Genomic DNA, 24,452 nt, shown 5'->3' with positions numbered 1-24,452 from the left:
AGGAAGAATAGAGGGAAAAAAAAAACAAACAAACAAAACAATTGATGCAAAGGCATGCACTCACCACCTCCCACAAGCAGACCAATGCCCAGTCAGTCTCCTAGAAATGGCTTCCTCCCCCTCCGTCCCCATTTTGTTGCTGGGCATGATGTTATATGGTATGGAATATCCCAATATCCCTTCTTTGGTCAGTTGGGGTCAGCTGTCCCAGCTGTGTCCCCTCCCAACTTCTTTCCCACCCCCAGCCTACGTGCTGCAGGGGCAGAATGAGAAACAGAGAAGGCCTTGACGTGTGCAAACACTGATCGGCAACAGCTAAAATGTTGGTGTGCTATCAACACTGTTTTGGTCACAAATCCAAAACACAGCACCATACGGGCTGCTACGAAGAAAATTAACTTCATCCCAGCCAGACCCAGTACAGCATCATGACATGACATGTACAAGGACTGATGAGCTCAGATGCAAAATGTGTGTGAGTATCGGATTGATTTTTTGCGCAAGTGGGACCAGACAAGAGGATATTAATGTAAATGTTTGTAGGACTAGGAGTTTTGATTGCATTTACTCAGGCCTGGCAGCAGTACTAATGTATGTCTAGCATGAATGAGACTTATGCTTTAATTGTGGCCCCTGAGCACATCTTCACGAAAAAACCAATTACTAGAAATATCATGACTGCAGAGATACAATTAAAAGTCTTCTAGCTGCTACTGAAAACACATCAATTGAAGAGTTTCAGGAGTAAAAATACCATTGCTTGGAAAGACTGTCAGTGAACATGAGATATTAATCTCCCCTGACACATTCCCTTAGACAAACTACAGCAAGCATCGCTCCCACTCTTCATTGTCAAAGCCTATCTTTTCTGTGCTTTTGTGCATCGAGTACTATCAACAATATTAAACAAAATCGTGGCAGGGTGTTTATAGACCCCAACCTCTTCCAGCCTCACATATTTCCACTTATCTCAAGTCATATTACCCAGAAAAAGCATCACGTGCTGCGGTGACAGGACTGGGAGGGAAGCAGGATGGAGGCTCATGGGGCAGGATATACACGATCTTGGGGTGAGAGGCAGGGCTGTGGCACCAGAGGGCAATGCATCTTCCAGGAGTTCCCTTGGAGACGCCGATGGAAGATACAGACTTGAAAGCAGTGTAGCACCACAGCTCCCCTGCTCTGCCTGGCCAGGCTGGGTCAGGGAGGTGCGACAACCTTGCCCTGAGAGTGGGTGAGGAGCTGGAGAGACAGACTAGAGGAGGTGGGGGTGTCAGGGGCTGGCTTTCAGGCTTAGAGCAGGAGGTCAGGCGAGTCTGGGGAAATAACCAGTGCAGGAGCTGCCTTTTCAGCCTTCCACAGAAAAGTCTGTTTGGAAATACCCAGCAGGGATGAGGAAGGCATTTTGCTGTTGCTGTTTATTGCAGTTTGCAAAGGGTTGACAAGGCTTTGGACAGGTTCCTTCATTAACGTGGGCTAGGATGCTGAAGGTGAGTGGTGGCAACTGAGCAGGGGCGCGCCGAGCAAGCCACCTCGTGCCAGCGGCGTACGGAAAGCTCCCACAGGCAGAGCACGTGAATGGCTGAGGCAATGCAAATGCACCCACCAGCTTATAATTTCGCCATATAGACAAGGTCTAGGCTATGAAAAACAAACAAACAAATGAGCTCCAACAGAAACAGCATTATTTTTCACATGGTCTGTTGGGTTTTACTGGTACTCTGCCCCAAAAATGACAGTGGTCATTGGCTTCCTTAACAAACATCAAACAACAGAACTAAGCTGTACATTTTTCTTCTATTCCTGATTTAATTTTTCTTTTAATAAAGCCGAGCATCTGGCATCAGATATGGGCTGCATGAGATTTTGTAGTCCAAGGCTCCAAGTTGATAAAATAAGTGTAAACCCAACAATAAACGTAAAATGGTATGACGAATCATTCTGTTAGAGTGATCTGCCTGCACACCTCGCTGTTTCTGAAGGCAAATGCACAACTGCTTGGAGAAGCTCCTCTGGGAGGCAGAGCAATCAAATTACCTTTGAATCAGAAAACTAATGAGGCTGTAAAACCTCAAGTAAACTTTCAAATCACTCATTTTCCTTTAGTCATCCTTGATTTGCGGTGGGAGACACAAAACAACCACAAGGGAAAGGAGACTCAGTGGCTGATCCTGCTGTCAATGTTTTGGAGTGAGTAATGCCAAGGGGCTTTACGTTTGCTCCTACCATTACAGCCTCTCCAGGCCTCCCCGAAGGAAGCTGCCTGGAATAGCTGCTGCTGGAAGCGTCAATTTATCTTCATTGCCATACCTCAAAGAAGAAAAAATCTATTTGTGTCTTTGCTACATGTTATTAAAGGGCCAGTGTTGACTGAGAAGGGGCATAAGCAGTAAGCAGTTAGACCTGGGGGAACACCCACATACAGTGAAACGAAAAGCGAACATTTCAGAGGTATTAGAGGTAAGCCCTAGCCAGCTGAAGGAGAAATCCAAATGAAGGTGGCCTTGACGCTGCATAGCGCCTTCAGATCAAGACAAGACCATCTCTTTGTGGCACAGAGACCCTTTTGAGCCACACTGCGTACAGCTGGGTAGGAAGTTTTTTCTACGCTTTATTTTTTTAATCTTACTATATATAGTCCTTAAGCTTTGGGTTAGTACTCTGTGAAGCTACCCTGCCAGTGACAGACTCATTTTGCTGATAAAGAAGCCCAGGAAGCTGTCGGGAGCATTGCTGTTAAAAAGATACAGATTACCTGCATGCAATCACCTCGCGCACCATCCCCATTGCTGCTCTTTCAGAATAGCTTAGCAAAAATCATCTGCCTCAAGTCCTGGAGAGATGATGAGTTGGGTGATACATATGGCTAACCATTTAAAGTATCTCTTCATTCATTTATGTACCTTTTATATACTGGGGATTGAAGAAAACGGCCCTTCCTCTGTTCCTCCCAAACTAGGACTGATGTCTCTGTAAGTTCTGCAGCTGTACTGGGCTTGTAATTGTGTAACTTTCTTCTGAAAAGGCAAGTTGGTTTATGAACACGTAAAATGGCTGTCACTGCTGTTTTCTTTCTGTTGTCTCCTCTAAAACGCCACCCTCCAGGTAACTTTCATAAGCTCCATGCTGCTTCTTGAATACCTGCCCCCTACATTCATCTCTTCTTTCTGCTCCTTTCCGATTCCTTACGTTTTCTCTATTCTTAACTCCTGAAGTCCTCATCTGTTTTTCCTTCTTGCCAAAATACTGTTTTACCTAAGCCTGGATTTCTCTATCATTTGTATTGGTTTATAGCTGTAGTATGAGAGTGAGGACACAAAGCTGGTTGCTGTGCTTTCCTTAGCTGGCTCCAGTTTTAAGGCATTGTAGTTCACAGAATGCCTTTTGGGACAACATCACACAGACTCTGTAACATGGGTTTGACTACGCCTGTATCAGAAGAACAACAACAACAAAAAAGTAGTATCAGTAAAACAGTAAGAAACACTGTAGAACTCTCTCCTCCTCATCTCCTTCCCCCCCTCATCCCCCAAGACGTACTTGTGCAAAGTATGTCTGCAAGAGTACAGCAGCTGAAATAATGTCTGGCAGACACTGGCAGTCTCTGTCCTTGGGAGGGATCGCCACGATTCTTGCTGCTGTTCAATAAATCTCATTCACATTTAGGATCGCATTGCCTGTGTCAACTTCTGTCCTAGGGTTCCTTCAGCACGCTTATCCGTCTTACTTATACTTCTTGAAAGCATCAGGAAACACTGGACACATACATGCATATTTCAATAAATAGATCGTGGAACCCAACTTTTTAGTGTCCCACAATTATTACAAAGAAGCATGTGTGGCTGGCATACCTGGTCTGTCAAGCTGGTTGTGAGGAATATGATGTTAGAGGTTTGGATTTTGTTTCCTAATACTAGGGTTTCCAAACGACTCAGAGCATATTCTGCAACAGGCTGAAGTGCTACAGGGTTTATCCAAGGACCATCATTCCTCTCAGGGCCGGGGTTGTTTTTCCTAAGTTCTTCAGTACTTGTGTGCAATTTATAGCAATGGCCGGTACCTGCTGGCTACATTTAAAACAATTTTAAAAGAGGTGCTTTCCAGCTGCAGAGGAAGCCTATCTGTGTCTTCAGATCTGAATTTTGCAGTGGTTTTGAACTGGCGGTTGACAAGCTGTGAGTCATTCTGTCCAAGCTGGATGTCTTAGATTTAGAGGTTCTCAAAACATTTTGACTGATACATTTATATAGATACTGCCCCCATTCCAGATGGCTAGCACATTAAAAGGATCTTTTTAAGAGCTGAAATACTGTGCAGTCTGCCGCTTCCTTGCATTGGGTTTCCCATATAGCTTTGGAAGGCTTCAGTATTGAGCAGTTGCTCTGTCTGCGATGTCTCCTCGACACTTCGGGGTGAGAGAAAGATCTGCAGCTCCAGCGGATGGTGCAGCAGGCCACTGCTGGCTCATTCCCCTTTCTTGCTGCTTCGTTGCTGCGCTTCCTGCATCCATGAACACGAGGCAAGTCCCAGCCTGCTCAGACACCGGTGAGTGCCTGGGAGAAAGGGGAACCATCCAAACGCCACGGAAGTGCAGTACAGCCATTCTCAGGACAGGCAAGAGCTTTAATGGTATAAACCTGTCCGCTGGCAGTACTGGCAACGGCCCTAGCAACAGAACAGTTTTACTCTCTTTTTACCCCCCCCAGTCATTCTAGTATTGGTATCTTTAACACGAGGAATTACTTGCCCCTCACAGCAGTCATTCTTTCCAAGAACGAATGCACCATCACCCCTTTCCTAGCAGCAGACACAGAGCGAATGGCAGGGCGTGCTCAGGGCTGCGGAGGAATGCTGTGGCGAGACTGAGCGCTGCAGGCCCAACATCATCTCTTCTTCACACGGCAGGGCAATTTTCAGGTTCCGCATTTGAGCATGTGCATCTTCAAACATACAGTTCACCTCTTTTTATATATTGGCACTGCACATCTTGCTATTGGCTGGATCAACACTGATCACATAATAAACACGCTCTGGAGGTAGCTCAGTATTTATAAGAATTAATCTGAAAAGAGGCTTAGCTGAAGGCACTCAGATGCCAAGAGATATTAAATTAAACGAGATTTTGTCATGTATGTAATTATTTATTGAGCTGAGAATCCATACAAGGTAAACAAATGTTTACACTATCATACAGTAAGCATTTCCAGGGCTTAATAAAAATGATTGTCACTCACTGTGCTTCACAAAAAAATTCATTTTAATGAATAAATAATTTGATGAAATCAAAAAAATATTTACAATATAAACAAATGAAAAAGCTTTGGATATATTAATCTGAGCATCCTGTATTTTGCATTTTCTAACTGTATTTCTATCAAGATTCTCTCTCTGAAATGGTACAAAGCGGATAGAAATTACAACTCAACAAAGTTAACATGATTTGGTACATGTCTTTCCATTAGTTCAGATAAGCTACATATGATTCATTTATTATGCACGTGTTAGAATACAAATATAACTAAAATCATATATTATCAAAATGCCAGACAGCATTCTCCACAGAACAGAAATGTACACTAGGCTGTGACAGTAACTGAGAATCACAGGCAACGAAATATAACAGAAAAGTACAAATTCCTTCATAAGAATATAATTGTGCTCTCTTATTTACCAGAGTACTATGCTGCTTCACCACATCAATGGCTATGTATGAATACAGTGTTCAACAACTGCCATGTGGTTTGGTGTACGTTCATATGGGTGTCAAGCAGCGGCATTATAGTGGAAAACGGGCAGTGCAAGCAGTTTTAGAAACATCTTTTCGGGCTCTTAAAAAGAGCCAATTATACAAAGCAGTATAAGCATAACACTGAGAAGTCTTCATCTCATTTACACAGATATCATGAAGCGACTTGCTTTGTTTCTGGTGGTGAAAGGAGGAACTTTGTCTGTGCTGTTTATGCAATCAGCCAGAATTCAAGTATTCCAAAGCCACTTCATAGCAGAATTTGTATTGATCCTGAAAAATCAAAAGAAAACCACAAAGTCACTTATTGAAGCAACTTAATTAAGGGGATCAATATTTCTCTTCTGTTAAAATTATTTACTATCAGCTGTTGTCAATAGGAACCAGTTTGCAAATCCAGTTTATATTCAGATAAGAAAATCTTTATATTAACCAGACAATAGGCACTACACACAGTAACTTATAGTCCTGCTCATATTAGATGCGTATTTAACTGCTCTAATATACTTCTATGAGAAAAATTGACTGCACGTAAGCAAATTGACTTGCAACCCTTCTGTCATCTGTCAAAATGCTCATGTGGCGCTTTACCAGAATTGGAGTTATTGAAATTCCTCCCTGGAAATGTTTATCTATAAATAGACCCAGTGTCTAGTACTTCCCAGATCGTAACTTTTATTTTAATGTCACTCATAGACTCACTACATTTCAGGGCAAGAGCTGCTTACTGTTCCTCCTCTACACGCAGCCCAAACCCACGCCGAAATACTGTCCTCTCCCAGTGCAATAGGCCTGTGAGATCAGGCCCAAGCTAAATTAATTGGATTAATTCCAATTAATTTTTAGCCATTAATGCTGATGTGTAAGTTAGGCTCTTAACAGCTCTTCTGTTACCCAGGCTAAGTTTTCAGGTGCCAACCCTGTGCTTCAAACACAGACCTGCCGGTTTTATTTGCAACTGCTTGGAAACAGGGCGGATCCCAGGGAAATCCCCTTTCCATGGCATGCAAACCCAGTCTGCATCCTTCAGAGACGAAAGGTCGTGACTTCGCCCCCTTCACATCTTCAGCGGTACAGAGAGGCCAATGCTTTTGACTGACCCTCGCCCACTCTGCAACTTTAAATGATGGAGTCCCTGATGACTTCACAGTTTTGTGCGCGCACACATATCCCTCTTCTGTTTTCATTCTTGCTACTCACAGTATTTAGCAATACTACAAACTTTTAAATGACACAAAAAAGCTGAAAGAAATAGTAGGCATGGGTTCCCTGAATCCAAGGGCTCTGGCTTCTAAAAATTCAGTTTGGAAATACCTGCCGGTTTTATGACTCTTTCTCTTACGCACTTTAATCAATTAATAAAAGATAACTACGCACGTACTATCATACAGGAATAACAACAGACCTAAGTAGCCGACAGCACTCAGCCTTCACCTTCCCAACATCACAAGTAGGAAGATTACAATTACACTTCAGATATATTCTCCTTTTCATTGAAGCAAACATTTTAAAGGATTAACTCTTTTGGCCTGTACTTGTGATTTGGGGTCACATTTTAGCTGAGAAGAGACCCCACCTTAACATGTAAGAGACCAAATAATATTACAGCAATCAAAAAGCCATTAACAAGCACGGACAATTTCTAAGTTCTTTTGTTGAGAGCTGTCACTTCAAAAGAAAACAAATCTTAGGTGCACATATCACCTAAGTTATGAATGAGTTGTATGTGAGGTTTTAATATCCTGCAGGGTTCCATAAACTGCTTGTGTCTTCTTCAGAATGAGAAAAGAATAAAAAAGAAGAAAGGAAAGAAAAGAAGAGAGTATTATGTAAATTAGTCCTTTTCAGCTTTTATTACATATATGTTTCTAAATAAATGAAAATTATTCTATAACTACAGAAGAGATCAAAACAAGAGATCAGCCACTCATCCATTTCCATTTTTCCATGCTCATTTTATGCTGATTTACTGATCCAGCAGAATAACTGTCATTTTTAGTAAACCAAATACCTGTCTTAAAAAGCAGACATGTATTATTTCCCACTGTGTTCACTCATGTGTGTCCTTTGTACATTTTTATTATTCACTTGATGGTGGATATTAAAAGTCTCTTTACGTTAGCTAGCTTCAGAGAGGTATATTTATATTTTTTTTTCTAGGACACCTATTGGTAGGTCCAATAACATTTATCACAAAATGCTTTGGGCATTCTGTAATAGACATTTTGTAATACCATGTATTACCTTTGTATCACGGCTGAAGAATTTAATAGATTTCCATATTGTACGGATGTGGCATTCAGATTTTTACGCTTGCAGGAAAACCAAAGATTTCAATGAAATTAAGAGATGAATCTCTAAGTATGGACCGTAAAGATTGCCCTTCATCTAGTCAGAAAGTGCATAACAGGTATTGATAAAGCACTCTTGAAACTATTTTTGTGAAATACCATTATAATTCTGAGCATTTCATCTTTTACCACAGAATTTTACAAAGGTAGATGAATATTCTTGTTCTCATTTTTCAGATATGGAAACTGAGGCAAAGACACATTAATATAAGAAAGGTCATAAAGGATTAAGTCGGTAACAGGATCAGGAAAAGAACTCAAGTGTCCCGATTCCCTTTTACCATGAAACAATCTACATGGAAATTGAAACCTTGCTAATTCAAATATTTGTTCCGACAAAGTAGCAGACCAAGACTGAAGAGATGTGGTTCTAACTCTGCTTTGTCAGTGCATTACGTGATAATGGGAAGAATCCCCATCGTCCCCTGCCTTCGTTCCTCTGTCTGTAAAATAAGGAAAACAATACTGATCTCCTTCACAAGTGCTTTGAAATCTCCTAATGAAAAGGCCTTGTAAGGCCTCTCAATGCTGTCCAGACATTCTCAATACCATCCCCAATTTACTAAAAGCTATTTTTATATTCTAGAATAATACATTTAGCTTTTGATTAAAAAAATTCTCTGCTGAAAAATGGAGACAGCTGCCTGACAAATCTATATCTGGAGAACTGTCACAACCGGGAATTTATAGAGAGCATTTTCAACTGTACATCTTCACACTGGTGATTTTCTTTTTATTTCTAGAAAATAAACGAATAAGAGATCAGTGAGTTCTGTGGACTTAAGCTCTGGGAGAATGGAGAACAGCAGGCCTGCCAAGTCTCTATCCAAACTATACTATCTGAATGAAGAAGTAGGACATTTTTCTTAATATCTAGGAAATAAAAATGTATGGTTCTCAGCGTGATGATTCTCCTCCTGAGAATATAAACTAGAGGAAGAGGAGCCAACTAAGCTGTTCCCTCCCACCACTGCGAAAGCTTGATAGTTTCTCACTGATACAAGATTCACAGTTCCACATTGCTGGCTCACGGCCCTGTGGTGCTGCTTGTAAACTCCCTCCTTGCTTTGCACAGCTGGCAACATCTGGCTTTCTTCCATAAGCCTGGCCCGAGCAGGGCCTAGGGGAGGGTCTGGGACTTCACAGGTAGGCTAGATGAGAGCACTGCGATGGAGGATGTGGTGGGAGCCATTCTTCTATGGGACAGATGAGGCACGGTGATACATGTGGTGAGGAAGTGGATAACCCTACCCATTCACACATGAGCCTGAAAGCCTCACTCTTCCCAACAGAAATTCCTGCTTTCTGCTCATTCACCGGTGTGTTTCACACCCAGATCTCGGTAGCTCATCTGAGAGAGGGGAATCTCTCCTAAAATTACAAGAGGCCAGACCAGCTCTGCGAGATGCTTCCTGCCTCACCCTGGGCACTCTGTAGAAAAAAAATGTTGAAATATGACCCAAACTTGTTTGACCAGAGCTTGCAAAATTAGCTCAGATTGGTTTAGCATCTCTGAAGCTGCCCAGATGCTGCTTCCTCCTGCCTACGATGCTAAATCGAATACAGCTGCCTCTTAAGCAGCCATCTCTAGAGCAGGATGTTGTAAAACAGTGTCTTTTACAGCCCAGGCTTCAGAATAGGGTATCACGCTACACCCATCTCCAAGTACAGAACTACACACTGGAGTGTAAGAACCTGCTGGTTTAAGCTGTTCTGCAGCTCTTCTGGCATAGCAGCTGGCACTTCAGCAATTCTCCATTTAAAAAAAAAGCTCATAAAACACTCTCTAGGAAAATAATTGTACATGGCCCCTTGTTTCTGAACTTCTTTAATCTTTCTATGAGATAGAGCAACCATAATTAAATGCAATATTCTGGATGTCAAACTGAAATTCATGGCTTTGATAAATATTAGGCGATTAAGCTATTTATAAAATATATAATTTGAAAATCTGGCATTTCATTTTACATAACTATTATTTCTACCATGCAAGGGCTGCTATCCACTTGGCTCAGCCTGCTAGAAAAGAAAATTAATAAGGATGTTCGGCTGAAAGTTTAAAACTCTTAAAAAATTCAAATTAACAGAGACACAGTCTCCTTGGGAAGAAAGCAGTGTAAAAATACTCTTACAAGTGAAGTGACTTCATTATCCTCTTTGAAAATGACTTGCTTGCTTTGTGAACAACTCCCACTGCAAATCCTAGAAATCTTACTGAGTCTTCTGAGAAAAAAGAACATTTTCTATTTAGTGGTGCAGTTAAAAAGCTCGTACCAGAAGGTCCACCATGTTAGGCTTATTATTCCTCAGTGTCTTCACAGCATGGAATACGTCAACAGCCCTCTGATGTCGAAGCATTTCACAAACAATACTGATTGCACAAAATGTCCCACTGCGGCCACCTCCATTCCTACAATAAAAGTGATAAAACGGCTCAGTTACAATTGACTCTGTGTTACAAGTTCATACAGCACCAGGGATGGCTACAGAAGGCGCGAGTTCCAGTAGGGAGAAACCACAGAATACTCCTGCCCCCGAAGGCAGAACACGATTTTTAACTGGAATTCATGGGCTGAAAGATCTCAAAGCTATGATTCAGGATTCAGCAGGCTGAAAGTCTGGAGGGAATTGAGTGAACACTTGAGACAGCACACCTAAAATAAGGACAAGGTACTTTTAGATTCAGTTCAACACCTCTTTGCACTGTAAACGCACGAGGTTGCAATGAGCATCAGGCCTGGAAATGTTATAGAGAAAGTGGATCTTTGAGTTCTTTTATTCCAAATCCTGGTGCTTTCCTCCTGGACCCAAAGGCATTTCGGAGGAACAGCAAAAGCACCAAAAGTCTCATTTGTAGGAGCCCTTCTGGTGGCTCCACCTTTAGCATGGCACAAGGTGCTGCTGTGATATTCCCCTGCCTGATGCGCTCACGCCCGGGCAGCAGGCAGAGGGGCCGGCTGCCTGGCAATGACTGCTTTTAAAAGTGTATGTATTCCCCCTCCACCCACAGTATCAGAGGATGGGAACCTGAAGTGACTTGCTAACAAAGAAGCCAGGCACAAATGTTCATATGCATGATCAAATACAGTATTTAATAATACTTTATCCCCGGTTATTTTTAATCTTTAAGAAAATCTCTTCTTTCTGGAAACCCTATTATTTCTACAGCTATTCTAATCAGAATCTTTAGGCTGTGCTTCACTGAAAATAATAAACCTTAATAATTACCAGAGTGCAGACTAGTTAGGTAGCGGGTCTTTCAAACCAGCTTCGCAAATGGTTGATTTTCAAAGGAAGCTACAACGTCGCACATCTGTCACATCCAGGCAGTATGAAAAGAATGCTCTCTGCTGCCAAAACATTGCCTGATATTGTGGGACTCTTTGAGAATTTTAATTAAAATAAAGTCATTTAAAAGGATTATATTAGAGCTTTTTCTTTCTTTACTGCCTGGAAGTGACGCATGTGTGATGTTGTACAACTATTTAATATCATCAGCCACCTCAGAGATAACAGTAATTTGCACTTCAAAAGGGTCTTTGCAGCTAAAGATCTCAAAACATTAATTAATCACACTGCACAATGCTCCTTTGAGGAAAGTATTATTATCCCCATTCTACAGATGGGGAAACTGAAGAGCGATGACTTGTTCAAGGTCAGCGATAGTGGGAATTATTAAGACACTCTTAGATTTTCCTCCATCGTTCTAACACTCAGTAACTGCAAACCAAACTTCAGGAAGTTATTGCCTACTCTTGGGACCCAACTTCTGAAAGCACGTTAGCATGTGCTTTTCCCATTGGCATGTCCCTTCTCCATCATGGCAGCATCTTTAAGCAGGTGTTTAAAGGAAGAGGGATACAACTTCAAGCACTGAAGACATGGTTTCAAAAGATCAGCTACTGCTGATCACGCAAACAGCGTGTACAAGTATTAAGCCATACCAAAAGGAGGATGGTGGCAGAGTAGATGAGAGCCTGCACCAAAGGTCACAGGAGGACAAAAATATATACCATTATTAGAGAAATGTAAGGCAATAAGAGGATCATCGTAACTGGTCTATCACTCTGCTTTTACTTCTGTGCTTTATGTCTGGAAGAGGAATCACCCCTCCAATACTACTTATTTCTACAGTCCTTATCTGTAGAAATAAAAGGTACGTTGTTCTGAAGGTACAATTTTGATTTACTCTGAATAAATATGCAACTTTTCCATTTGCAAAAGTCACTGGACATCTTTATATAAATAAAATAAAGTACCCATCATCTTTTCACAGGGGTCTTTTCACCAAGGAACAGAGATGGAAACTCATGAATCTACATAAAAAAATTATACAGTTCCTCTTGCATTCAAAGCTTTTAAATGAGCAGTTATACTATTTATCCAGTTCCAGATTAGATAGATGCCTCTTCACAAATCTTTTAAAACCTGGCACAAATTCTGTAACACTATTCCCTTAAAAATCTTCTGTTTCCAGTACTTACAAACAATGTACAACTGTGCGTCCCTCTCCCCCGTTATACTCTTCCTGCCACTTCTCCACTTGGCGGATGAGCTTCAAGAAGGAGCGTCTAGAAACGGGAGTGTCTCTGTACATGGGCCATCCCAGGAACTGGAACTGCTGCACCATCCGATAGCCGTCTTGGGGCTGTAGAGATTCAGACAACAAGCAGGAAAAAGTAACAGCATTTTTTTTGGTACATACTTTAGATATTTGCATCAATGAGGAAAGTTGTTCAGGCAGATCACCGCTGACAAACTACTAATGTAATTTCAACTGCCCTTGAGGAGTTACGACTTTTAATTTCCAACAGTTATTAGAACAAGAGGTTTTAAACAGAGTGCTATACAAATAGACTAGAATAGAGCAATGGTACAGCTGCAGGATCAAACAAATAATTAATTAATATCATAGCAGGAACTTGGTAGCAAAGAGGGAGCTGCAACACAACTTTAATTATATACCTTTTTTTTTCATATGCTTCAGCATTTTGAAGAACGTTTGTGTGCTTCTGTCTTTTTTTACAAGAAAGGTCAAAACCTCTCAAGATATTTTGAAGCAGGAAACATTTAAAAAAACAAATGAAACCCTCAGATTTTTCCAGCTTATAAAAAAATGTAACTACATTTTATTTTATTGTGTGCTACTGCAGCAGTCAGAACCCCTCTGGTGAAACGTTACTGAACAGTTGCTTTATGGTGATTTAAAATAAAAAAGGAGTATAGAACAAGTGTTAGTGGCAGAAAATTACAGTCCTTTGAAAAGGGCATAATAAACACACACATGAAAACTGTTTTTGTAGTCTAGGATTTGCCACTTTCACTTCTGTGCAAAGTGAGGACATTTTAGTGCCACTTTTAAAATGAGCAACACACAGAAATGTTGACATTACAATTTTTTCTCTAAAGTAAGAGGTAATAGAGAGGATGTAAGATTAACAAGATAAGGGAATAAAAAACCGAAGTGGATGCAGTGTTAGATATGTTCTTCAATGGGTTTTGTCTGCTTTATGTCAAAATTTGGAATCTACTGATTTCCTGGCCAGTTTCTTTCAGCTGATGGCCCTTTTTCCCAAAGCACATCAGCCAGACCCAGTGCCTGCTAAAGCTCATATTAATGCTGCTGGAGATTGTGTTTTTATGTTGCCACATTTACTGCGAATGCAAGGCCTTCATAGTATTAAAGAAATATCTTGAAGCTTACAGTCTGCTTCCCTGCTCAGATATCAGCATGTTTTTGTTTGTGTTTTGGAGGCCTTTCTCTCACGGTCCTGAGAGCTACCAGATCTCAGGGCAGTTCCCAACTTTTTTCAGCAGGGAATGCTGCTTATTCCTAGCTATGGTTCTTTGGTGATCGATACTGGTCCATTGCGATGGCTCGCTTCATCTGGATGGGAAGAGATGCCTGGGCTGTGGTGGAACCTTTTTTCCACTCAGCTTGAAAGACATGCCTCGTTTAGTCTCCTGTCAACTTTATGGGAGCATAAAAGCTGGACATGAGAATGTACCTGCCCTTCTGAAGTGCTTACATATATTATGAAGTGTGATTAGTGGGACAGGATCTTCACTAAAAGCCTGGGACTGGTATTGAAAAACACACCTAGTGTTGGTGCACAGCTTTCTTCGCATGACACAGGATACAAATATGCAAGACGGCTAATTTCAAACTGTTGAAAACAGCACTGATTTTGGCATTTCTTGGCTACCAATCTGAATACTGCATTTACTTCATTTGCATTTAACACACTTGAGATATGCATTAAAATATTTTTTACTTTAATTACACATAGAAGGCTTTTTTCTCATTGATTATGGTGTGACTCAGTACTGCACTGTTGCTCTCAAAAAATAAGCTGAAAAATGAGAATGGCTTTATGTGAGTTTAACTTTCCTTTTTTGTGACTGGAATAGAATCATAGAATCATAGAATCATTGAGGTTGGAAAAGACCTCCAAGATCATCGAGTCCAACCGTCAACCCAACACCACCATGCCCACTAAACCATGTCCCTAAGCGCCTCATCTACACGTCTTTTAAATACCTCCAGGGATGGGGACTCAACCACTTCCCTGGGCAGCCTGTTCCAATGTTTCACCACTCTTTCAGTAAAGAAATTTTTCCTTACATCCAATCTAAACCTCCCCTGCCGCAACTTGAGGCCATTTCCTCTCGTCCTATCGCTTGTTACTTCGGAGAAAAGACCAACTTTTCTTTAGAGTCAACTCATCTACTGAGACAGAACTGGTTTGCAAATAACATCCTTACTCTGGCTGCATTATAAATTCGGAATATCCGGCTGATTATGTCTTCTTCTAAATCAGCTGATACAAACTCCACCTGAATAGGACCATGTCGGTGTACTCCATTTTCTGGCCAGTACTGAGGACACAGCTATAGAAGACGACAAACACAAAAGAGCACAGTTAATCACTTTGAATTTCATGCTGCCTCAATATACTTTTCTAGATTTTTCTTTGTGCTGCATTCATTACTGACATTCTCACACAGTATCTTTACAAAATACACAGTGCACCATCCTCCATCAGTTTCGAGCACTCTGCTTTTACTTGTGCGGAACAAGTTTAAACAAATGCCTTTTCACTTAACTAAACACGCTCTTGCTTGCTGCTGTACTCACCATTCTCTGGCATTTGGAGTAACACATTTCTGACACTCAACGTCAATTCTGCAATACCGTATGACAAGACAGGGGAATGCTGTCAGCTATTACCGTATCTCGGAGACAGTGTGAAGCCTAAAGACCAAGGGTCTGGTATCTCCAACTGTCCTGAAAAGTTGGTAATAATTCAAGCTACATCAGAATGTGCGCTTCATACTATGAAGGGTGCATCAACTCTCAAAACTCAGGACTTTCACATCTGTTTCAGCCATGACTGATGATACTGGCTAATATCAGCATTGCTTTAAATTTGCAACAACTGCTCAATTTCATCTTATGAATGTCACCTGAAAATAGTAATTATGCTTTCTTTAGTGCTCAGAAAACTTTACTTCTAGGTATCTAAAGATCACAAAGTAACATTACCATTATCTTGCACAGTTTTAGCGTCTAATAATATCACAATGGCTTAACCCAGGAACTAAGTATCATCTGTGTTAATACTTTAAAGATTAAATCAACACTTTGCAAGGAGGTCTTTGAAGCTAGACTCTGCTTGTCCCTTTTTTCCATAAAAACCCTAATGATTTTTTTCCAGGGATATTTACAGCAGTTCAAGCATGTAGCTTTTGCAAGCATTCACCAAAATTAAGTATGAACTAATGAAATTTTGTTTGCTTGCAGAAGCTTTGATGTCATATTTAGAACTTTATTTCATTCAGTAAAACAGCTGTGGTCTTCATTCTGCTGCATTGCTGTTGGTGATCCAGAGCTGAGCTGACAAATCACATTTACTCCAGATGTTGTTTTGCATTTCTTATAACACTTATTCCTCAACAAAGCCGTTTAGAGATGACTACATTTTAGGAAAACATAATCATTTACTACATCAATTAAAAAGAGAGCAGGGTCTGATTTGCAAGAGTTCACTTTAACAAGTTAAACCCAGACATTTCGAGTAGGAAAATATATTTTCGTTTATTTGAAACCCCCCCCGTGATTCGGTCTGCTGAGCAAATTACTTTCCAAATATTGTCTAAATCTTACACAAATTTTTATTATGAAATATGCTAGTGTACAGGATAGCAAAATACCATGCATACGACTAATGCAAATGCCAGTGCTCAGATCATTTAATATGTGCACAATTTACTACACGTCTTTCAAATACATAGGAATACTGTTCTAACAGATCTTTGAAAAATGCTTAAATGATAATAAGCAGAGCTGTTTGCTGGAGCTGTTTTAGGAAGCCAAGATTTTCAAGTTCTAAAGAAACTAGAAGCATTTAGGTCTGCGCATTTTGCATGCATGTGATGCTAGTGACTCTCTTTAAGTCAGAGTCACTGTGAAGGGTTGAATTTCATTTCCCAATAGAGCATAACAATCCACATAAAGTGTAATATCTAAACGGAACTGTAAACACTCCATATATACATAAATAATAACAGTAATTATTAATAAATCTGAATGTAATGTGTGTTTTTAATAAGCTCTGCCCTCTCTCCACTTCTGTTTGCTCTGAGGGTTTTGAGATTTATTCCTAATGAAAAGATTGTTACTCACATTAGAGGGAAAAGGTTTAACATACTGCAGAGGCAGGTGCATTAACTGCATATCCCAATAGCTTTTAAAAGCCTGTGAGGCTAATAAATGCTTGAAATAGCCATGCACTATTGTAAATTCAAAACACAGCCCACAAATTAAAAGAACTCTGTTCAGCAGTCCCTAACAGTCTGACTCCCTTGAGTCTTTCCTTATTCACTCAGAAAATAATCTTAGACTCATGAATAAAAGTTTTGTCTTTCATTTCTATTTTTCTCCCTGTAGACAGTTAAGGGCTTGGAATCAGAAATTCAGTCTTTAAAATAGCGTGTGGAATTCCTACACATTCCTTTGAAAGACAAAACGGAAGATTAGTATGTTTTACAAACAAATTCTTCATGTTAAAAAGAAATAGAAGGAAACATTTTTCTAGGTATGAACAATACTCAACAAAACTAAAAAGATTCTTGATCATATCAAGAATAAAAATGGCATGCAGTCTGCTAATAACAATTGCTCTTAACCAAGAATTAGCAAATATTTACATATTAAGAATCCAGATTACCACCACGTTATTCCAGCAGATGGCTGGTGCAGTTTGTTGGAACCAAGGAAATTGTATCTGTGTAAGAACTTGGAATTGCACAGTTGTGAGCCAGGCTCTAGGACACTTAGTGATTAATGCTAGTAATTAAATTGCCAAACCAGTAGGTATGGTTTTCCAATTTTCTAAAGAACATGTTCAGCATGCACAACTCTTTTGTAAGGTAATTACATTCCCCCATACATTTTGTTGCCCTGTTTTCTCTTGCGAAGGATACTTGGTCTCCAATCTTGTTTAGTTCCTACCTCCTTGCTAACAATGTTGTTTTGTGCCAAACATCATAACACAGATTTTCACACTGGGAACACCTATCCCCTAGTAAGCAGACCAAGGTCGTTCCCCTGTTTCAGGCAGGCTAATGAATAGCTGTTGGCTTCTGTTTATGACTTTTGGCTATTAGTGTGTTTCAGACTTGAGTCAGAATTCTACAACCATCATTTTTGGTTTTTAGCAGCTCTTCCCAAAGCATGTTTTCTTATGAGAATAAATTATGGGTGCATGCACTTATGTGTGTGTGCATTAACATTTTGGTGGAGAAGCTGCTGATGGTCTGATTTATTCCTCTTTCCCTATGTGTATCTGCAAGCTACAAATCAATTTTTTAGTGTGTTAGTATTTAATGTTGTTTTATAAAACTGATTACGTCCTAAAGCTGTTCTGAAGCACACATGCTGAAATGCTGAGGCACTAGCACTCCTCTGTTGAATGGAGCAGTTTTCTGGACTTACTTGTGCTGGATCGACATCGTTCAGCATAACTATTGAAGTGCAGTGATAATCTAGGACCAGTCTCCAGAAATCTTTGACAGTATTTGGTAAGGGATGCTGCGTAACTATAAAAGCTGATGGTTGCTTGTAGCTCTGCAAAGAAATAACAAGAGATGGTGAGAAGAATGGTAAAAGACAAAAATCCATTTAGCAGAATGCCAGTCATAGCCCCAAAACTTTGGGACTGAAAGCGTTATTTCTATTTTCTATATAATTAATACATTGTTTTCAGCTCTTTCCCAAGATCTTATATGCTTCAAAGTTAAACTGTATTTGGTCAGAATATAACTTCCGCAGATGTTATACTTCTGAAACTTATTTTATGCCATAGGCACAGAGTAAAATCATCAGAGGTTTTTGCCTCCAATGCAACTTCTACAAAATTTTGAGCAACAGTTTTGGTTTGAGCTGTTAATGGACAGATTAATCTTGGCTGTCTGCCTAGCTTTTAATTTGAATGATGCCTGTGAAAGGAAATATCTAGTTATTTTTCAGAAATATTGTTGAAGTTCTGGTCTATCTGACAGCAGCGAGGATACCCAGGGGATAAATTTCAGTGCCCTTTGTTTTTTTTTTTTTAGTACCAGAGTATGTCGTTGACTGAGCTGTTTGGTGCAACTGTTCAATTGTGTAATTTTCAATTATTTATGTCCTCCTGAGTGTTGAAGGCCAGTGTGGCCATATTGGGGCAATTCTTGGGAGGGGTTGCCATAACCTTCATTAAGGAGGGCAGGGAAGCCTCCACATGCCTGGAACTGAAGTATTTGTACTGCAACAGAGATACAATCTGATCAGCTATTTGAATCTTTCATTCAGAAACAGTCACTGAAGAGACCACAGAAAATGAATCCAATGTGTTCTGGGGTACAGATGAAGACATGCAAGACTTCAGTTCTTTGTTTTGGTTTCAGAAAACTGCAACCAGCAGGTATCGATGCTGCTGGTACATCAGTCAGCTGCCTTCTATCCTACTGGTCCTGTCTTGCTGGAAGTTGCATGCAGATGAGAGATGCTCGAAGGGCCCTCCATTACTCCCTCACTTAGAAGCCCCAGCAGTTTTTTTGGGAAAATCATTCTCAAACTCATTTGATACTGAATAATGAAAATTATGCTTGCTATCCCTTTTGCTTGAAGTGAGCTTTAAAGGTTTACATGAAGTGATCCAGCTGCATCTCAACGGATGCAAGTGGAGAGAGGGTGAAATGCATCATCTTGCCTGCTGGAGACCGAGTGTTTAGAGAGAGGTACAAATGTCTGCTCTTGTCTGTCAGTGCAGGGATATTGCAGGAGCCTGGCAAGGGTGTTTGGGTGGAAAGTGACCGAAATCACCTCCTCCCTTGGAGCCTTTTGCCCAGACACACTTTTGGATCCAGCCCATTGTATCAACAGTGAAGAAGGGAAGCGTTTTCAAAGCAAATATTGAGGCACTGCTCCTTCTGAGCAATACTTAATTTACAGAACAAAACAGTACTGAACTCTCCAGGAAAGAAGACAATGTAATGGCAAGATTGTAAATTACAGATCAAGGAAGCTCCATTCTAATATGAAATGTTGTTAACCTACTGTGAGAACCTAGAGAAGTCACTTAAACTTTTGTTCTCAGTTTCTCTACATAGATAAACATAAAGATAATACACTTACCTTTTCACAGGAGTGTTTTGAACTTAGGCTTATTTTAGGAAAATGCTCTGAGAACTTGAAAGGAGAGAAATGTAAAAACTGCTATAAACTGTTATTACTCTAGCTTCACTTTTCAAAAAGACCATTTATAATGTGTTCATTCTTTGCTAACCTCTGTTTTCTTGTTGTTTATGTGTTTGACAACCGTAATTACTATAGCTCTAAATTGTCAAAGATAGGCTATAAATATCTACAGACTGCAAAGGCAGTTTAAGTGTCTTTTTACTGATATTCTATTAGTGGGATTAGAATTACCAGAGATGCATTAGAAAAAAAAATCCACACACACATGAAGAGGAACCATTCATTCAAACAGAAATAAACGGAGAGACTGAAGTAATGGCTTGTGTACTATCTTGTGCTGACAGACGATTTTTTTTTTTGTTAATTACTGTTTAAATTAGAAACAAAGGGAACTGAAATATTGCTGCAAACCTTATTGTCCTATTTAACTGCCTTTGTGTCTTAATAGGTAACTCTTTTTTTCCCAGGCCAGAAGGTTAAAAATTCAAGCACTAGGGAGAAATCCAGACACATTTAATTTACCAAAACTCCCTGACTTGCTCTCTGAGCATGGCTTTGGAACCTTGGCTGTGACATAACGTATGTGGGATCCTAAATGTACTTGGGAGTTTAAAGATTTTGTGCCATGTTTTTGGAAAACAACCTAGAAGGATTTCAGTCTTCTTATGCTGACTCCACTTTCCAGCATTGCTCAGTTTGGAGGGCTGCTTATTCCCTTTTTATTATTAATGATGTAGTGGAGACTTACATCCATCAGTGCAGCATTAATGTAGTTACTGCTCTCCCCATCTATTGTTATGAGGAAAGGCAGGCATCTGTCTGGAGGCAGAACATCCATACAGCGATTCTTTTCATGATTTCGTGGTAAAAGTGCTATGCTGCAGTCTTCTACACGCAGTGTCGGAGTCACCATATTTAAAGTCTTTCAAAAAGAGTAAACAATACAACAGAAAAATTAACACAGCAGTGAAAGCATCCCAAAATATTTAAGAATAGATCAGCTCAGCATTCAGTTTCAGTGGGAATCAATATGCAGACAAATGAAAACACATCACAGTCAGCACGGTTTGGAAGCAAAAAATCCTGGAAGCGTACAGATCTGAAAAATAACCTCAAAGATAGCTGCAGAGTAACGTGCCTTCTGGAGAAAGGACAGTGGAAGGAATCGATATACTTCCCTTGAGTAAAAAGAAGATTTTACTACTACCCTATTGCGTTCTTTTATGATTTAGCATAATTCAATAGCAATTAGTGACATATTATTTTCCCTTTTTTTGCAGTCTTTCCCTCCCAGGCCTGGTCCAAAATTCACTGACTTCTTTAATACCTAAATAAGCAAGCACTTAAGTAGAAGTCTTTAGCATAGCTGAACTGTATAACTTCTAGGTACTGCTAGCCACAACTTACCCTAAATTCCTCTTTGATCTGGCTGGAGTTAGTCTGAGGATCCAGTTTATTCATTTCATAGTAAACAGACCTAACTTGAGAAGCTGGAATAGATGTGTCCCCACAAAGACAGGCTTCCAGGATAGCATCATGGATGAATACATACTGTTCCTGGTAAAGCAAATAAAATAATTACTGACAGAGAGAGCATACGCTCCTAGTATTTTGGTAAATAAAAAATAACAACTAATATGGTTGCCACTAATTCTCTCTGACTTTACTGTCTCTGAAGCAAGACCAGTTCACAAAACAACAGCAGTTCACAAAACTTCCCACTCATTTAGAAGTTAATATAGAAGGATTGACTCGAACTAGTTACAAGTACAAACAGAAGTGCAGTAACGCTCCGTAATAAAACTTGGAATGTTTCTGCTTTCTTCATTCCTCCGCACAGTTCTGTAGGTGCTATCACATAACAGCCTCAACAAGATGTACCCCAGAATGAATCCTCCCTGGAGAGGAAACACGATTTTCCTCTTTTTTTAGAAAACCATTGCAAACCTTAAGTGAGGCATAACTGGGCACTTGTTTGGGCAGTGGTTCTTCAAGTTTGTGTGTGGATTATTTTCTGCATATGACTAAATAAACTACCTTCTGGACGGTGCCTACCACGAAGGGGCTCTACTTTTATGGCTTAGAAGAATACTTTTTCGTGCAAAGTGTAAGGCAGTATTCCAGCAGATTAACAATACCTCAGTCTGCACCATGTTAACTCTCCGAGATCGAAGCTCTCTCACGCAATTGTATATGTCTACAACGCCTTCTCTTTCCGCCATATCTAGCATGATGTCAATAACAATGAAGCACCCAGTTCTGCCAGCACCAGCACTAAAGTAAAAGAAGAGCACAGTTAATGTTCAGCAGCGTATTGGAAAATGTAAAGTGCAACGGTTCATCTTGCAGGTGCTTGATCAGTGGGATGATTACTGAAATTAAGTCTTGTGTTCAGGCATTTGCAGGATTCCAGACTCAGTTTTGCCATTCTTGTTTATATTTTAGATATTAAGTTTTTGTGGGTAGAGCTCCAGTGGCTTCAGCAACCTGTGTGGGGATGATGCAGTACAGGAGAAGCAAAAGTAAGTTCTGAGTTTAGTGGACAACACAACAGAGGGATTTCTGTTCTACCCACCTGCAGTGAACAACCAGAGGTCCAGCATTTGGTGGGCTCTTGGATTTGACCTGTCGTACAAATCCCAGCAAGCCTGTCGCATGGTATGGTACACCGTGGTCTGGCCAGCCAGTGAAGTGAAACTGCCGAATTTCTCGAATCTCATGAACACCTCTCTATTGAAAAGATAAGGGTTGAAAAAGAAAAACAAGCTGGAATGTGAAAGAAATTGGATGAGAGACATCGTAGGAATGTAACTTCAAAAGCCTGAGCCTTGCCGAAAAACATCCACCCCCTACCAATATCCGTATCTGTACAGACTGTTGGAGAGCTTTTTCATAGCAGGAGAGCAAGTTCAAAGGTTACATATCAACTGGTTTCAAAGCCTTACAACAAAACTGAGTAACTGAGCACTAGATTGGCTAGAAACTTTTAGCAACAAGATAGACGCTCATCTCTATATTTAAGCACTAGGTTGCTTTGAAAGATGCATGCCATGATCACAGAACAGGTCAGCAGCAAGGCCATGAACATATAGCACAGATGACTTTTTTTTCCCACTGCTCTCCACAGGAGTTTTGCTGCTGATTTCAGGGAACTACAATTTCAGCATAATTTTCCCTATCATTTGTCTCCTTCACTGGTCTGAAAGAAACGGCTGAATAGTAAGAAACCTTTCTGCACCTCCAATCATAGGGGCTGCATTTGTAGCCCTCCACATGCTCACCCTTCAAGTGATTTGCCACAGTCTACAAGCATGTGGATATGGTAAGACAGGTATGAATGAGAAGCCGATCGTATAAGTAATTGCCCATGTGACTTTCTGGAGCAGTCTGGATATTAGAGGTGTGTATGCTAAGTTTGATTTTCTTAGTGCTTGTATTTCCCCTTCCCCCTCTAAAAATGTAGCTGCAAGTATTTCTCATTAGAAATCCACAGACCAGAGGCCATCATACATATTTCATAAGCAAACAGCAAAATTATGACATATCATGTCTAGGCTGGACTAAATGTCAGTGATATTAATAACTGGTGGTTTACAGTTTTTCTTCTTAAAGATGTATTTCCTGTCTTGAGCTGGTTTGCATATAAAAGGTCTAATTCTTTTTGCATAATGAAGTAATATAAACTTCCTAATTTATTGCTAGTGTGCAAGCTAAAATAGTCTGTGATTTTCAGTGACTGAGAAATTTTGGCCATGCCAGGGCTACATGACTGGAGTGGTCTTGGTGTATCTTGGAGTCCTGATGCTCTGACAGCTCAGGCTCGGGGTCTGTGGAGACAGGGCATCTGCTCGGAGGAATATCCACACTCATCTCCCTCGGAAACTGCGACACAAGAAGGCAGGCAAGGGAGAAGATGAAGAGCATATGTGACACTGGTGTAGACTGAGGAGATCACACCCTTGCAACAGAAATGACCTTATATCCTAAAAACTGATTTTAAAACATATTAAAACCCAGGAACAGACAAAGTAATTTGCATTTTAAGACAGTCTAGCAAACACATTGAAATACAATTTGGTCTCTGTACTCTGGGGATTTTAGAGTGTGTTATTTAACACAGCTTTTTGCTACTGCAAGCAAGGCCTCCAACTCCATAAATAGCTGTGCGTAGGTGGGGTATCCATGTCCCAAACACTTTTGTAATGCTCCTAACAACTGCCCACAATCCCCCAAGAAACAAAGATCCCATACAAAAAGCAATACCATGACTATACAAACTGTGGACTGAAACAAGTACCCCACACAAATTCTTCATGCTGTACGCAGCCTTGATTTTCAAGCAATTTACAAAAAGTAAACTGCCCCTCCAAAATAATGTGCCCAGCTCTCGCACAGATCAGGATATGTCCTGTGTATCTTGTGCATTAGTTTTGAAAATGCTGTTTGTCATGCTGACTGCATTTTTGTCTATCATTGGTAACGCTCAGCTACTTAGAAAAGATTTTGCATATAGGGTACTTTTATAATGAGTTTGCTTATTATACCTACAAAAGAATGATTTTCATGTCTGTAGCTTCCCTGCTGGTTTCTAAACCCAAAATAGCAACACAACTGC

The 24,452-nt window shown here is 40.2% G+C and overlaps 1 protein-coding gene across 10 annotated transcripts in view; it reads right to left on the bottom strand.

Annotated features, from left to right (window-relative positions):
- Positions 1-5,132: 5,132 nt before the first annotated feature.
- PTPRM (protein tyrosine phosphatase receptor type M) overlaps positions 5,133-24,452 on the bottom strand; it is a 492,832-nt gene continuing 473,512 nt past the window's right edge. For all 10 annotated transcript variants that reach the window (XM_076329941.1, XM_076329942.1, XM_076329946.1 and 7 more), the window contains 9 exons: positions 22,413-22,567; positions 21,976-22,111; positions 21,245-21,394; positions 20,586-20,759; positions 18,095-18,226; positions 14,863-14,988; positions 12,582-12,745; positions 10,372-10,507; positions 5,133-6,019 (listed from right to left, as the gene is read on the bottom strand). In XM_076329941.1, the coding sequence (XP_076186056.1) occupies positions 5,966-6,019; positions 10,372-10,507; positions 12,582-12,745; positions 14,863-14,988; positions 18,095-18,226; positions 20,586-20,759; positions 21,245-21,394; positions 21,976-22,111; positions 22,413-22,567 (1,227 nt within the window). In that variant the 3' untranslated portion in view covers positions 5,133-5,965. The remainder of the gene's footprint in view (positions 6,020-10,371; positions 10,508-12,581; positions 12,746-14,862; positions 14,989-18,094; positions 18,227-20,585; positions 20,760-21,244; positions 21,395-21,975; positions 22,112-22,412; positions 22,568-24,452) is intronic.

This window comes from Aptenodytes patagonicus, chromosome 2, assembly GCF_965638725.1.
Source record: "Aptenodytes patagonicus chromosome 2, bAptPat1.pri.cur, whole genome shotgun sequence".
NCBI lineage: Eukaryota > Metazoa > Chordata > Aves > Sphenisciformes > Spheniscidae > Aptenodytes > Aptenodytes patagonicus.
Note: the sequence above shows the minus strand (reverse complement) of the source record. Positions and strands in the feature narration are given on the sequence as shown.